At 30.5% G+C, this 12,514-nt stretch overlaps 1 protein-coding gene across 4 annotated transcripts in view; it reads right to left on the reverse strand.

Moving 5' to 3' along the window:
• The window catches only part of LOC127706339 (EF-hand calcium-binding domain-containing protein 4B-like), a 33,950-nt gene extending 25,193 nt beyond the window's left edge, over positions 1-8,757 (reverse strand). For 2 of the 4 annotated variants that reach the window (XM_052210880.1, XM_052210878.1), the window contains exons 1-3: positions 8,601-8,757; positions 6,712-6,767; positions 1,696-1,989 (exon numbers count right to left, since the gene is read on the reverse strand). In XM_052210880.1, the coding sequence (XP_052066840.1) occupies positions 1,696-1,957 (262 nt within the window). In that variant the 5' untranslated portion in view covers positions 1,958-1,989; positions 6,712-6,767; positions 8,601-8,757. Of the gene's footprint in view, positions 1-1,695; positions 1,990-2,214; positions 2,436-6,711; positions 6,768-8,600 lie in introns of those variants that run through there. The other 2 variants (XM_052210886.1, XM_052210879.1) reach the window with 2 other exon arrangements.
• Positions 8,758-12,514: the final 3,757 nt, after the last annotated feature.

Here is a 12,514-nt window from a genome sequence, read left to right on the forward strand (position 1 = left end):
TGGAGTAATTAAAGACCTTTTCTCTAATTAGTTATATGTGACATCAAAGAGTTGTGATTCTTTGAAAATTGGCAGCTATCAATAAAAAAAAAACAATAATCATTTCACTTAATGTTTGCAATCAAATAAAAATATGCACGGTAGGAAAAAGACCATGTATTTGTAACAATACTTAATAACATCTGCTTCCATAAAGTATGTACAGAAGCATATTTTTCATCTGCCTTCAAGTTCAAGGAATATGAATTGTAAAAATTTGCATAAATCATTTTAAAACATCAAATTTGTGCTGATGTGGCACAGAACAAGTTTAAAGAATCTTTACACAATTAAAATGTACAAGATTTTTATCAAATCACTTAAGATGAAAATGATATTCCTTATATATATATATAGACAATGTGAAATAAGGCCGGTTGGTGTTATGTTATAACATTTTACACAGGAAACATGCACTTTAAACTTCCTTGTCAATTGAAATTTTTTAAATGTCTACACTCACAAAACATTTTGTTCAATAAATGATTATTTAATATTTTGCAGACTGATGTTGAAGTCTTTGTACTTATTTCAAATAAATATTTTGTATTCTTTATACAATATTGAATCTTTTAAATGCTAGATGAAATTTCCATAAATGCATGGAAATTTTGTATATCACTGATACTTTTGCAACGAGTTTAAACTAATACATGACTTTTTGACTTAATGCATGTTAACTTAGGGCAAATGTATCAACCAGGTATTAATTCCTGATATTAGTACAAGACAACAACCCTCTTTACCATTATTTACAAAAATTAAAAAATAATTGTCACAAAATGTTTGTTTAATACAACATAACTATAATAGTACCAATGCTAACTGACATGTAAATTATGCAAATTAATTCTTGTGTAATTGGATTTGTTGTATTATCATTTAAAAGAATTCATTTAAACATTTATGATTCCCTGCTAAAAGGTACGATAGAATATAAAATATCATACAAAGCAATTAAACATAGGTTTTGACGCTTATATCCGATGAAAAATTTTCATCTTTCCAAGATCTGCCACAATGGAAGTTCAAACAATTTTTATGATGGCATTTCAACATTTAAATGAAATTGCTTTCCTGCCCTTCCATGAAACGAAATAAACCTGAACTCTTAATTGACAGCTTATATGATTAATTGCTATGTACTTGTATGTATGTAACTTGTTATTAACACATGTGAATCAAGTTATCATATCATTTTTAATTTTGTACAGATTAACTAAAACTATGTCATTATATAATATGGTGTCCTATTTAGAATATATTCAAAAATACTAGACAAGAAAGAGAGACATATGTACAATTTATCTGTGAAGTTTAAAGGATCCCAGTTGAAGACTGAAGGAGGAGTTGAAAATACTAAATAAATAGCCCATTTGCCAGCCTGCACCACAACGTCATACCCCAGTTTGGTCCCTCATGCAACATAATACAAAAATGCATTTGAATGTAAAACTGAACATGACTCAATGCAGTGTAAAATGTAGGTCAGATCTACCTATTTTTGTCTGAAGCTGTTATAATCCCCAAGATGCATCCTTTCACCAAGTTATATGATTGTGGGTCACTTAGCTTCTGATGCCGGAACTCGGGACATCAAATTTCATTGAAGTTACAAGATAAATATTAATCTTTAAAATTTGAATATATACTAACCAAATCCTTCAGTAAATTCCTCCAGAGTAAGGTATCCATTGCCATCATCGTCCAGTGAATCAAATACTGCCTCTAACTGATCTGGTAATAATGGTAGCTCATTCTGCAAACGTTGCATATCACGTTTGGTAATAAAACCTTTCTGTTCAATGTCACAAACACTAAAGAGTTCATGTGCTTTCTGTTTAGCCATTTGTTGAACTTCTTCCTCTGACACACCACGCCCGTCTTTTGAAAGGTGATCATCATAAGCAGACGACATGCTGGCACTATTTTACTTCCAAGAAGGAAGAGCTGAAATTAAAAATACATATGAAAAATAAACTTTCAAGATTTTTCATGCAACAGAGCAGTACTTTCAAAAATACAAACTTACTCCCTTGAAATTTTGATAACATATTTTTCTTGACACTTTGATAACATATTTTTCTTGAAACTTTGATAACATATTTTTCTTGAAACTTGTTTCAATAGTTCTTCCAAGTAAAATATCTATTCTATTGATGGATTGTTACTTACCTGAGATTTATATAATAATTTTAACTGCAGCGAATACTGCTATATGTACGAATACAGCCTTAGTTAAAATAATCCATTTGTTAACATATCCCTGCAAAAACACTTGACGATTTTAAGTCACTACATTTATTTTAGAATAAGATTAACAACAGATAACACACTAACATTCTGGTGATAAAAACTGAATACATGTATACATGCGTTTACTTCTACCGATATACAAATTATTGATTTTGCATATCTAAAATTTTTTGATCAATTCACCAATTGACTAAGCATATTATTGACTTGTATGTAACAGCTGGGTAAGGAATTCACAACAAGGTCAGCCTACTGGATGGGCTATCATACAGTACAGTCTAATAACAGGTGTACTTTTATAGATATTCAGATATTTTAATTAAAACATTATTGCCAATATTTTGCAAACGAACATAAAATAATAACATTGACAATTTAGAATGACTGGCAATCAAAATTACAATCTTAAACTGATATTGCTTTAAGGCATTAGGTCTTTATCCAATACTTTTTTGTAACATTCTGACAATGTCGTCATTATATTTAAAACTTTTGAGAAGTAACAATAACAAATAATGCTCCAAAAAATTGTAATTTTAAATCAATTTTGTGCTTACTTAGTCGGCACCTATTCATCCTGTTTCCATTAGGAGCATTAGATGGCAAGTGTTTCATTGAATCCCAAGTATAACATGTCTCTTAGTAGGGATATCAAAAGTGACTTTTCTGAACAAAATACCCCCACAACAATGTAAGCTTTTCTTTAAATCACATAAATCGAAAATAGTTACTTGAATTAAATGATCCCTCCACAAGATCATATAATGTTAACTATTTTTTCAAGTTTTTTCAAACATAGATAATAAGTATATTGAAAGTATTTCTAAATAATGGTTCATAAAGGTTTTGATACAGATCCCACCAACAAAAGATTGATAAATTAATGGCTGCTTCATGTGCAGCAGCTAATATTACAGCACTTGTCTATTTTTGAAGAATATGATGACCTACAAATGACCTCCAGATGTCTTTTGCTGTTTCATATCATTGACTGCTGTCTAATTCATGCATTACCCATAACTTCTTTTATTTACATTCAAATATAATTGAATGAAGAAAAATTATAAGTTCTTCATCATTTGGAAAAAATCATTTATTTTATATCAAATTTCAAGTAAGCACTGTTAAAGTTGAGTTGCCTTCCTAAAAACATGTATATCTACATGGACATTGTTTTTTAATTTGATAATGTATCACCTTCATTTTTACATGGAATGACCGTTGGGGCATTCCGGTGTATTGTTGCCACAGACATTTCTACCCACATGACTTTCGTTTTTGACTGATAACTGAACGCAAAATAACATTCCTTATCGCTTGTTATATATCAATTTCATCAAAAAATATTCATGAAAATAATTTTTCAGAACATAGATAAATGATATGAAAATGTTTTGTCGTGAGAAATAAATATATCAATAACAAAACTAGAATACCGAAAATTTGTGTTAACACATGCGGAGGAATATCTCAAGAACGTTTGCGGGAAAATATGAATGCCTACTCAAATCCAATCTATTAGAAAAATCAAATTATTACAGAAGAGTGTCCACCATGCACTTGCACTGCACTATTATTAGAATAGTAGAATAGAATGATATACAAATGGATGAAAATTATTAGGTCTTTCCACTATTTTGTGGAAAGACCTATTGTATTTGTTCTGATTATTTTTTTTCTTTTCTTCCGCCAAATTTCAAAATTTGTTTTGTGGTTTCACAAGATGTCGCTTAGATTTTTTGCATATGATATCGAACAGTTATTGCGCTTTTGTGATTGACCCTGTTTAGTCGAAGACTTTTTATTGTAAGAGTTATCTCCCCAAACACTGTTTTCTTTGTGGTGAGATCTCCTCCGTAACCGTAAAAGAAAGCGACAAATTTATTTTACTAAATTGCTCTTCATATCCTCAGGATGATTTGTCAAATTTTAACCAAATCAATTCGTAGACTCCATATGACAGTTATTTTCCCTTTTGAATTTGACATAAGTGATATGTCAATGTATCACATGAATGGTAAGTAATACAGACCTAAGGTACATGTATTTGAGGTCCTGGGTTCATATAAATAAATTTGAGGTCAAGGTCAAAGGTCAAGGTCCTGTTCTAAATTTTGACTTTTCATTGTTCCGACAAATTTATTTTACCATATTCCTCGTTATATCCTCAGGATATTTTGTCCAATTTTGACCGGAGCGATACGAAGACTCCATATGAGAGTTATTTCCCCTTCTGTATTTGACATGAGTGATACATTAATATATAGCATGAATGGAAAGTGATAGAGAACTAAGGTGTATTGAATTGGGGTCCTTGATTCACAAAAATGAAATTGAGGTCAAGGTCAAAGGTCAAGGTCATATTCTAAATTTTGACTTTTCCTTGTTTTATGACCTCCTCTGTCACTTTTAAAGATATATAAAAGAACTAGTGCAAAATGTTTGCCTGATTGTGAAGAAAATATGATAAATTTGGTCTGAAACAATCCAATGACATCGTATAGGAGTTATTGTACATGAAATGATTAAATTTAAGGTTTATTGATTATTACTCCAACTTGGTACATGATAAAGCCATAGGGTCTTTTGCAAACTGTTGGTTGACATCTGACCTTGAAAAATTTCAACCGGAAAGTAGCTTGAGTAAACCGGAAGTAGCCATTTTTGCACTTGTTTCATGGAAAAATACCTATAAACTATATATTTTTTAAATACGCATACATAAACCTATTATTTGAGACCGGAAGTGACCTTCAATAAACCAGAAGTACCTAATATCTCCCTTATTACAGGCAAAAGTATATAGTAACCATATATTTTTGGAATCAGTGTGAATAAAGCTATTATGTGAGACTGAAAGTGACATTTTTTTAAACCAGAAGTTGACAATTATCTCCCTTATTTCAGACAAAAATATATAGAAACATATATTTATTGAATCATCATGAAGAAAACTATGCTTGGACGCCAATGGTAACTTTGAGTAAATAGGAAGTAGCTTCTCATCAATAATAATTTAGAAAATTGATGTGGAAAGACCTTCAAGTGTTCTCTGTTTTAATATATACATGTCACTGTTATATACAAATATTAATATAATATATGACAACAAACCAGAGTATACTGATTTGTATCACTACAATATAATAGTTATTACGTTGATGTTGAATTCCCTGTCATTTATTCATCATCCACGCACAAACTTGTCTCAGAAAAAAGTATATCTATGTACCTTAACCTCACTTTCAGGTAAAGAGATGTGATATTTTTTTCTCAGACAAGCGCTTGTGACCATCCACAAGAACTTGCGGTCATCCGATGTTCAGTACTACAGTACTTTGATTACTCTTCTGTTACAGGAATCACACATTTTTTGGCTAAATTATTTTATTTGGCCTAGTGAAATTTAAATAGTAGAATAAATAATGTCTGATTGATATTTTAAATCCATCTTATGAAGCAAAACAACTTATAACAGGCATATAAACAAAATTTAAACCAGAAAAGAATTTATTCAACCAATTTAATCTTTAAACACCTATTAAAGTACAGCAAACATGAGCCACTATATAACCTACAATGAATTCTTGAAATTTTGTCTTGTAAAAGTCCAATGAAACATATCAGAAAATATTTAAAGTCAAAAAGGAGCTTTATATCTTCTTTCTCAACATAGAAAAACCAATAAAATCATAAGCAACCAGAGGATAGAAATACTGACAAAAGTAATTATTATTCTTGTGGTACACCAGCTAAAGTTCCATATTATGGAAATCAGTAGAAACAAACTTGATAGTTGTCTCATTGTCAATCATTCCACATCTCCTTATAATTAGTTACACTACAACAAAGGAATATTTTCTATTTGATGATTAGTAGCCCAAAATCTCTGATTATTTTTATTCCTAAATAACAAATCTGAAAATCTTCTAAAACATAAGAAAGTTTCATTATTTTACAGTAGAATGTAACAGTGTGTATCAAAGATTACACTTTTTTAGTTTTAGAATAGTTTGTGAGATCAAACTCGAGATGTCTTTTGGTTTTTGGTGTCTTATGGTGATGTCTAAATTACTTTTACAATTTGATAATGCATAACAGAGTTCTTTTTATTTTGGCATTTAAAATGAAAGATTTGCTCATTTGGTATATTTTGAAATCTTTTGCCATTTGAGATGAAATCTTTGGTCATCTGGTATATTTTGAAATCTTTTGCCGTTTAAGATGAAATCTTTGGTCATTTGGTATATTTTTAAATCTTTTGCCATTTGAGATGAAATCTTTGGTCTGACATTTGGTATATAGCAAAATCTTTTGCCATTTAAGATAAAAGATTTGGTCATTTTGCATATTTTGAAAACCAGACAAAATTAATTTTTTTATCAAATGCTGACATCAAATATAAAGTACACTTACCGTACAAACTTGTTAGTTGTGTAAATAGTCATCATAACTTCCTTTCATACGGTTTCCTGTAATAGCACAACAATTAACTCATATTTAAGTTTTTAACACACGTTTATAAATATGTAAATACTTATATGGATGTCTGACAACATTATATTTTACCTCAAACAAATAATTTAAATATATATATATTTTTCATTTATGCATGAAGAGAATATATATAATAAACTGGATAACATTTCACCCACAAATTTTGCTTGCTCTAGATTAAGGGAGCTACCATTTGATTTTTTTTGGAGGGGGGGCTAGGATGAAAAATTTAGTCCTGCATTTTTTCTTAGTTGTAATCTCTGTCCTGCCTTTTTATTTTTCACTCTATTCGGTCCTGCCTTTTTTTTTTATTAGTTTATCCTGACTCTTTTAACATAAATTGTCATCCTGCCTTTTTTTTTGCCAAGTTGCTCATCCTGCCTTTTTTTTTTACTCAAAACTCCTGTCCTGCCTTTTTTTCAAATTTCATCCTAGCCCCCCCCCCCCCCCCCCCCCCCATAAAATTCAAATGGTAGCTCGCTAAGATGCTTTATTTACCAATACATTTAATACACATTACCAAAAAGGTCTGCAGATCTCCAATATTTTCTGGAGTACTACACTCCTACAATGTAGTCCTTGTAGGGACAATTTTGATCATGTCCAGAAGGGTCAACTCAAAATAAGGAACTACAAACTTTTCAAAGAGCCACTGATTTAAGCCACTGGCTCTGATCCCTTAAATTTTCCCTGGTCTCCTTATGCTAGTCAATAATTACACAAAATAGCTGCAAGTATATTGTGCAAAGTAACAATATTCACGATGCTTACTTGCCTTCATCCTCTTCAAAGGTTGTAGAACTAAATATTTTGCAGTGTTTAAAAAATTTAAATTGAAAAACTGTTTTCCCTTGTAAATTTGGAGTAAATATATTGAGTAAATATATAGTGCTGCACTTTCACCTTTGTGAGTTAGGTGGTTATCTCCTCCCTCTGTCCTCTTGTGGAAATTAACAGCAGGCACCTTTTAATCCATTATTAATTATATAAATAATTGTTAATTCAAAAGCTTTTTTTTCAGTTTTGCTTTAAATCTAAATTTTAAAAAATAAAAAAAAAACCCTCTATAAAAAAGATTATGGTTAATTAATCAACCTACCAATTCCAACCACAAGTGTAAAAGTTAAAAGTACAGAAAACAAGTTGCCATGGAAAACTCCTTTTCTGAAGGTAAATCAGCACCATTTGAAACTAGAGGCTCTAAAGAGCCTGTGTCACTCACCTTGGTCTATGTGCATATTAAACAAAGGACACAGATGGATTCATGACCAGATTGTGTTTTTGGGCCAGGTGAGCTAAAAAAGAGTTCTATCTAAGTTAAGTGAACCTTGCTTTGATTGCTATATTGGTCCTTGTTTAAATAATATCATGTATGAAGGTATATCAAAAGCCACAATTAACAGTGAAATAAGTAGAAATAAGAAACTTTTAAAATTTCACAAAAACGTATTCTTTTGTGTCGCTGTAGTTTCATTAACTTTTTTCTACTCATAATTCATTAAAGGCACAAATTAAGCCCTTGTGTGTTTATCACAAATCAAGATTGAAAAATAAATGTATACCATTAAAATCCCTTTAATTCATTTTATTAAATCATACAATGCAAATCACTTTAATCTTTTTTATATACAAGTGACATAGTAAGAATAAATGTTATTTTACACTGCATTTTAAGGTGTATCACAGAAATTATTTCCATAATTTATTTATACATGTGTACTTATGAAGCACCTTAGGCAACATTGAGTGAAAACATATCTGTGTGTTTTTCCTGATAAAATTTTCATTTATATTTATACATTTCTTACCTGTTTCAGAGGATCAAATTTGTCAAATAAAATCAATACTACTTCCCACACTAGTGTCTCTATTTGTACTGATTAGAATTATATAAAATTACCTATATTTGTAAAAACTCTTTGTAAGCACATTCACATTGACATTTTATTTTTACACCTAATATTTACCCTGAGAAAATCACTCATTCATATAATCCATTGACAATGTAATCTCATTTCAATCATACATAACTGTTTTTAATACATTGAACTTCATTGTGAAAATTAAAAGTTTTGGCCTAAGGAGTATCAACAGTATCAACAGTGACATTATCAGACAATAATTTTAATCTGATGAGACTTGAACATCCATCCATGGAAATTTGTGTAGCATCATTATTTCCAGGCATTCAGAAACTTCCTACACTGGTTATTTTCTTTAGATTCTTACAAATATGTACTTTTAGGTCACTTTTATGACAGGCATGATTATTCAAACATAACCAACCTTTTGTCTTTAAAGTTAGACAGATAGATATTTTATTCAACAAACCAAGAGCCCACAAGGGCCATTGCTACATTTATACCATTGAAATCGTTTAAACAATACATTTACATAAGATATCATGATAACAAAAATACATGTAATACAGTTTTATTGAAAGTTCTTATGACAAGATAGATACACCAATGACAAAATACTGAAGTACAAATGTATTGTATACCAAGATGAACTGAGCAAGACAAGCAAGGATATAATTATATAAATATCTTCACAATTCATCAGCCTGTTTAATTTGTAATGCTGATGTCACACAAGTTTTATAAGGTAATTTCTGTCCTATGTATGCTTCTTTCAGAGAACTAAAATAAATTAACATCATCCTCTATTTCATTTTGACAACATGTAGACAAATACAGTTTTAGAATGATATGCCCAGTACCTTCCTTGTTCTATCGATGAGCAGAAAAGAGTTTGTGTAGATCAACTAACAACAAGTACTTTGTTTTTTGTACGGCTTAAAGATTTTTCAACTTTGTACACTACACTTCCAGACATTCACAATCTTATCAACCGAGTTTTCATATTTCTTAAAATGGTCCTTCAAAAAATCTGAATGCAAATTTATTTGCTGTTATTAATATAAAACCTTCTGTAATGAAACAGACAATTATGCTAGATATACTAAATGGAACTGATGTGATGACACTGATAAGTAAAAAGTTTAAATTTTCTCCTGGACGTTAACATATATATGTACTTGTCTTCAAAAGTGTTTTGATAGGTTGTAAGTATTTCTATGGGCATCAATTGAAACACTTTAACAGCAGATTTGTAACTTGTGTATAACTGAAAATTCATTCAGTCAGGGACCTTGTAGTTAAAACCACAAATTATTTAAAATGTTTAGTTTTATTCTTTCATACGTACAAAGATTTGGTTTGGAAATTTGGCTGTACCTTTAGAAATCTTAAGGCAAATTGGATATCCTATCCTAATTTTACTGTCTATAGAGCTTGTAAATTAAGAATCAATCCATATAAACTTAATATTCCTTTGAATAAGCTGCATTGTCATGACTGTAACAAAATCTTTAAATGTTGTATTCATGCGTACTAACACTGGTCTTATTTTAAAATATTAGTTTATATCATAACTAAAAATGTATTGTTTTCCGGGGAGTAACACTGATAGTCTTACATCCTGTCAAATCTTATATTCTGAAAAACACAATATGGTCATGCTTTTCTGAGACTGCTTACCTCTAAACTACATCTGTTGGAGGTTTTCTAATTGCTAATTCAGTCTGGGAAAACATGGTTTATTCATTATAATAATGAATAGTAATTTCTATCTTTTAATGCAGATAGTTTCTTATTGACATCATTTTGCTATTACTTTTTGACTGTATGAAAATGAAGTTGGAATGCCTATAAAATATTTCCTTATAAAAATAAGGAGATTAAGTGGTATGATTGCCAATGAGACAACTATCCACCTTGTTCAAATGAAGTGGATGTAAGCAATAATAGGCAACAATACGGCCTTCAACAATGAGAACAACCCATACCATATAATTGGCTATAAATGGCCCCGCTTGAAAAACATGAAATAATTCAATTGAGAAATCTAGTGGCATAATTTAAAACAAAACAATTTACGAAAAACATATATGAGGGATCTTTCGAACATTCATACAATCCCGGTAATTGTTTTAATTCAAACCCCCCACAAAAAAGGGAGATGTGGTATGATTGCAAATGAGACAACTATCCACCAGAGTCAATATGATATGGATGTAAGCATCTATAGGTCACCATACAGCCTTTAACAGTGAGTAAAACCCCATGTAGAATAGTCAGCTAAACAAAATCAGATAAACATAACAAAATGTGAAACAAAGTCAAACTAGAAAACAAATTTACTAATTTTGAAAAAGAAGCAAATTATTTTTTCACTTCCTTTCCAACATTTCTAAACATATGACTAGATTATTTTCAAGAAATTAAAATTAAACAATTCAAATATTTAATTTTTTTTAAGACCCTGTCCCCTTACAAAAAGTGCATGTTTGTATATACATTAGCCTTCTGTGTGTGACAGAAGGCCACTCATTGGGAATATTGTTTCCCCCTGTAAAAAAGACCTTTATACAATTAAAAAATTGTCATTACTGTTTAAATAAAACTATTCATGAAAAGAGTGCACACAAGAAGATGTCTGGCCTTCTTTACTAATCATGATTGTATCTTATGTTGAAAGTCTTTATGACAAAGGTTACACTACATACATACACATTACATTATCAAGATGCATGAAAATAATGTCAAAGTCAGATGAACCATGCCAGACAGATTTATGTACAAATGTGTGTTCACCTTACAATCATTCCATACACCAAAAATAATTGACCTGTTGTGCTTATGGTATCTGAGAAACAGATGTAACTACAAAAACTGTAGACCAAATAACCATGAAAATGAGGTCAAGTTCAGACGAACCCTACAAGAAGACTCAAACAGACATTCTCATCTTAGAATCATTCCATACACCTAATTTAGTTGGCCTACAACTAAGATTATCTGGGAAACAGATTTAATCAAGAAAATTTAACTTTGAACAATATATACCATGTCTGCTGAAAATGAAGTCAAGGTTAGATAAACATGCAAGACAGACATGTACACCTTACAATAATTCTGAACACCAAACACAATTTAACAAAGAATAATTGGGGAAACCAGGCCCATGGATGGTGGTATTACTTAATAAGGGATATGTCAATTGACATTTTTCATAAAATTGTGCGGAATTCATCTTTGTTTCAAATAAAATAAACAGCTGCGCCATGAGCGCATGCATATATGATACGCCCGTTGCTTTTTTAAAGAATAAAGTTCAATAACTACTCAATGTCTTTTCAGAAATTTATGAAAAACTAAAGGGAGGTTATCTTAATAGATGAGGGGCCTGATGGGGGGGTCTCATCACAATTCACAGAAAATAAATTTCCATGATCACGGATCACAAAAATATAAAAAAAAAATTAAATCTGTAGAAAAACAGATCACGATAGCGAAAATGCGCCGATCACGAAGAACCAAAATAACCCATCAGGCCCCTCATAGATATAAACCAGTCACCAAAGTTTCATGAAAACTGCTCAAAGCACTTTTAAGATATTGTCCGAAAACTGGAAAATCACCCCCTTTTTATGAATAAAATCCCATTTTATAAAAATCAAAAGGGAGCTCATGTCAATAGATATAAACAATTCACCAAACTTTCATGAAAACTGCTGAAAGCGTTTTTGAGTTATTGTCTGAAAACTGGAAAATCCCCCTTTTTTTAATGAATAAAACCCAATAACTCGGAAACGTAAAATCTAAAATTTATAAAAATCAAAAGGGAGCTCATGTCAATAGATATAAAAAATTCACCA

This window comes from Mytilus californianus, unplaced genomic scaffold (assembly GCF_021869535.1).
Source record: "Mytilus californianus isolate M0D057914Y unplaced genomic scaffold, xbMytCali1.0.p SCAF_6, whole genome shotgun sequence".
Classification (NCBI taxonomy): Eukaryota; Metazoa; Mollusca; class Bivalvia; order Mytilida; family Mytilidae; genus Mytilus; species Mytilus californianus.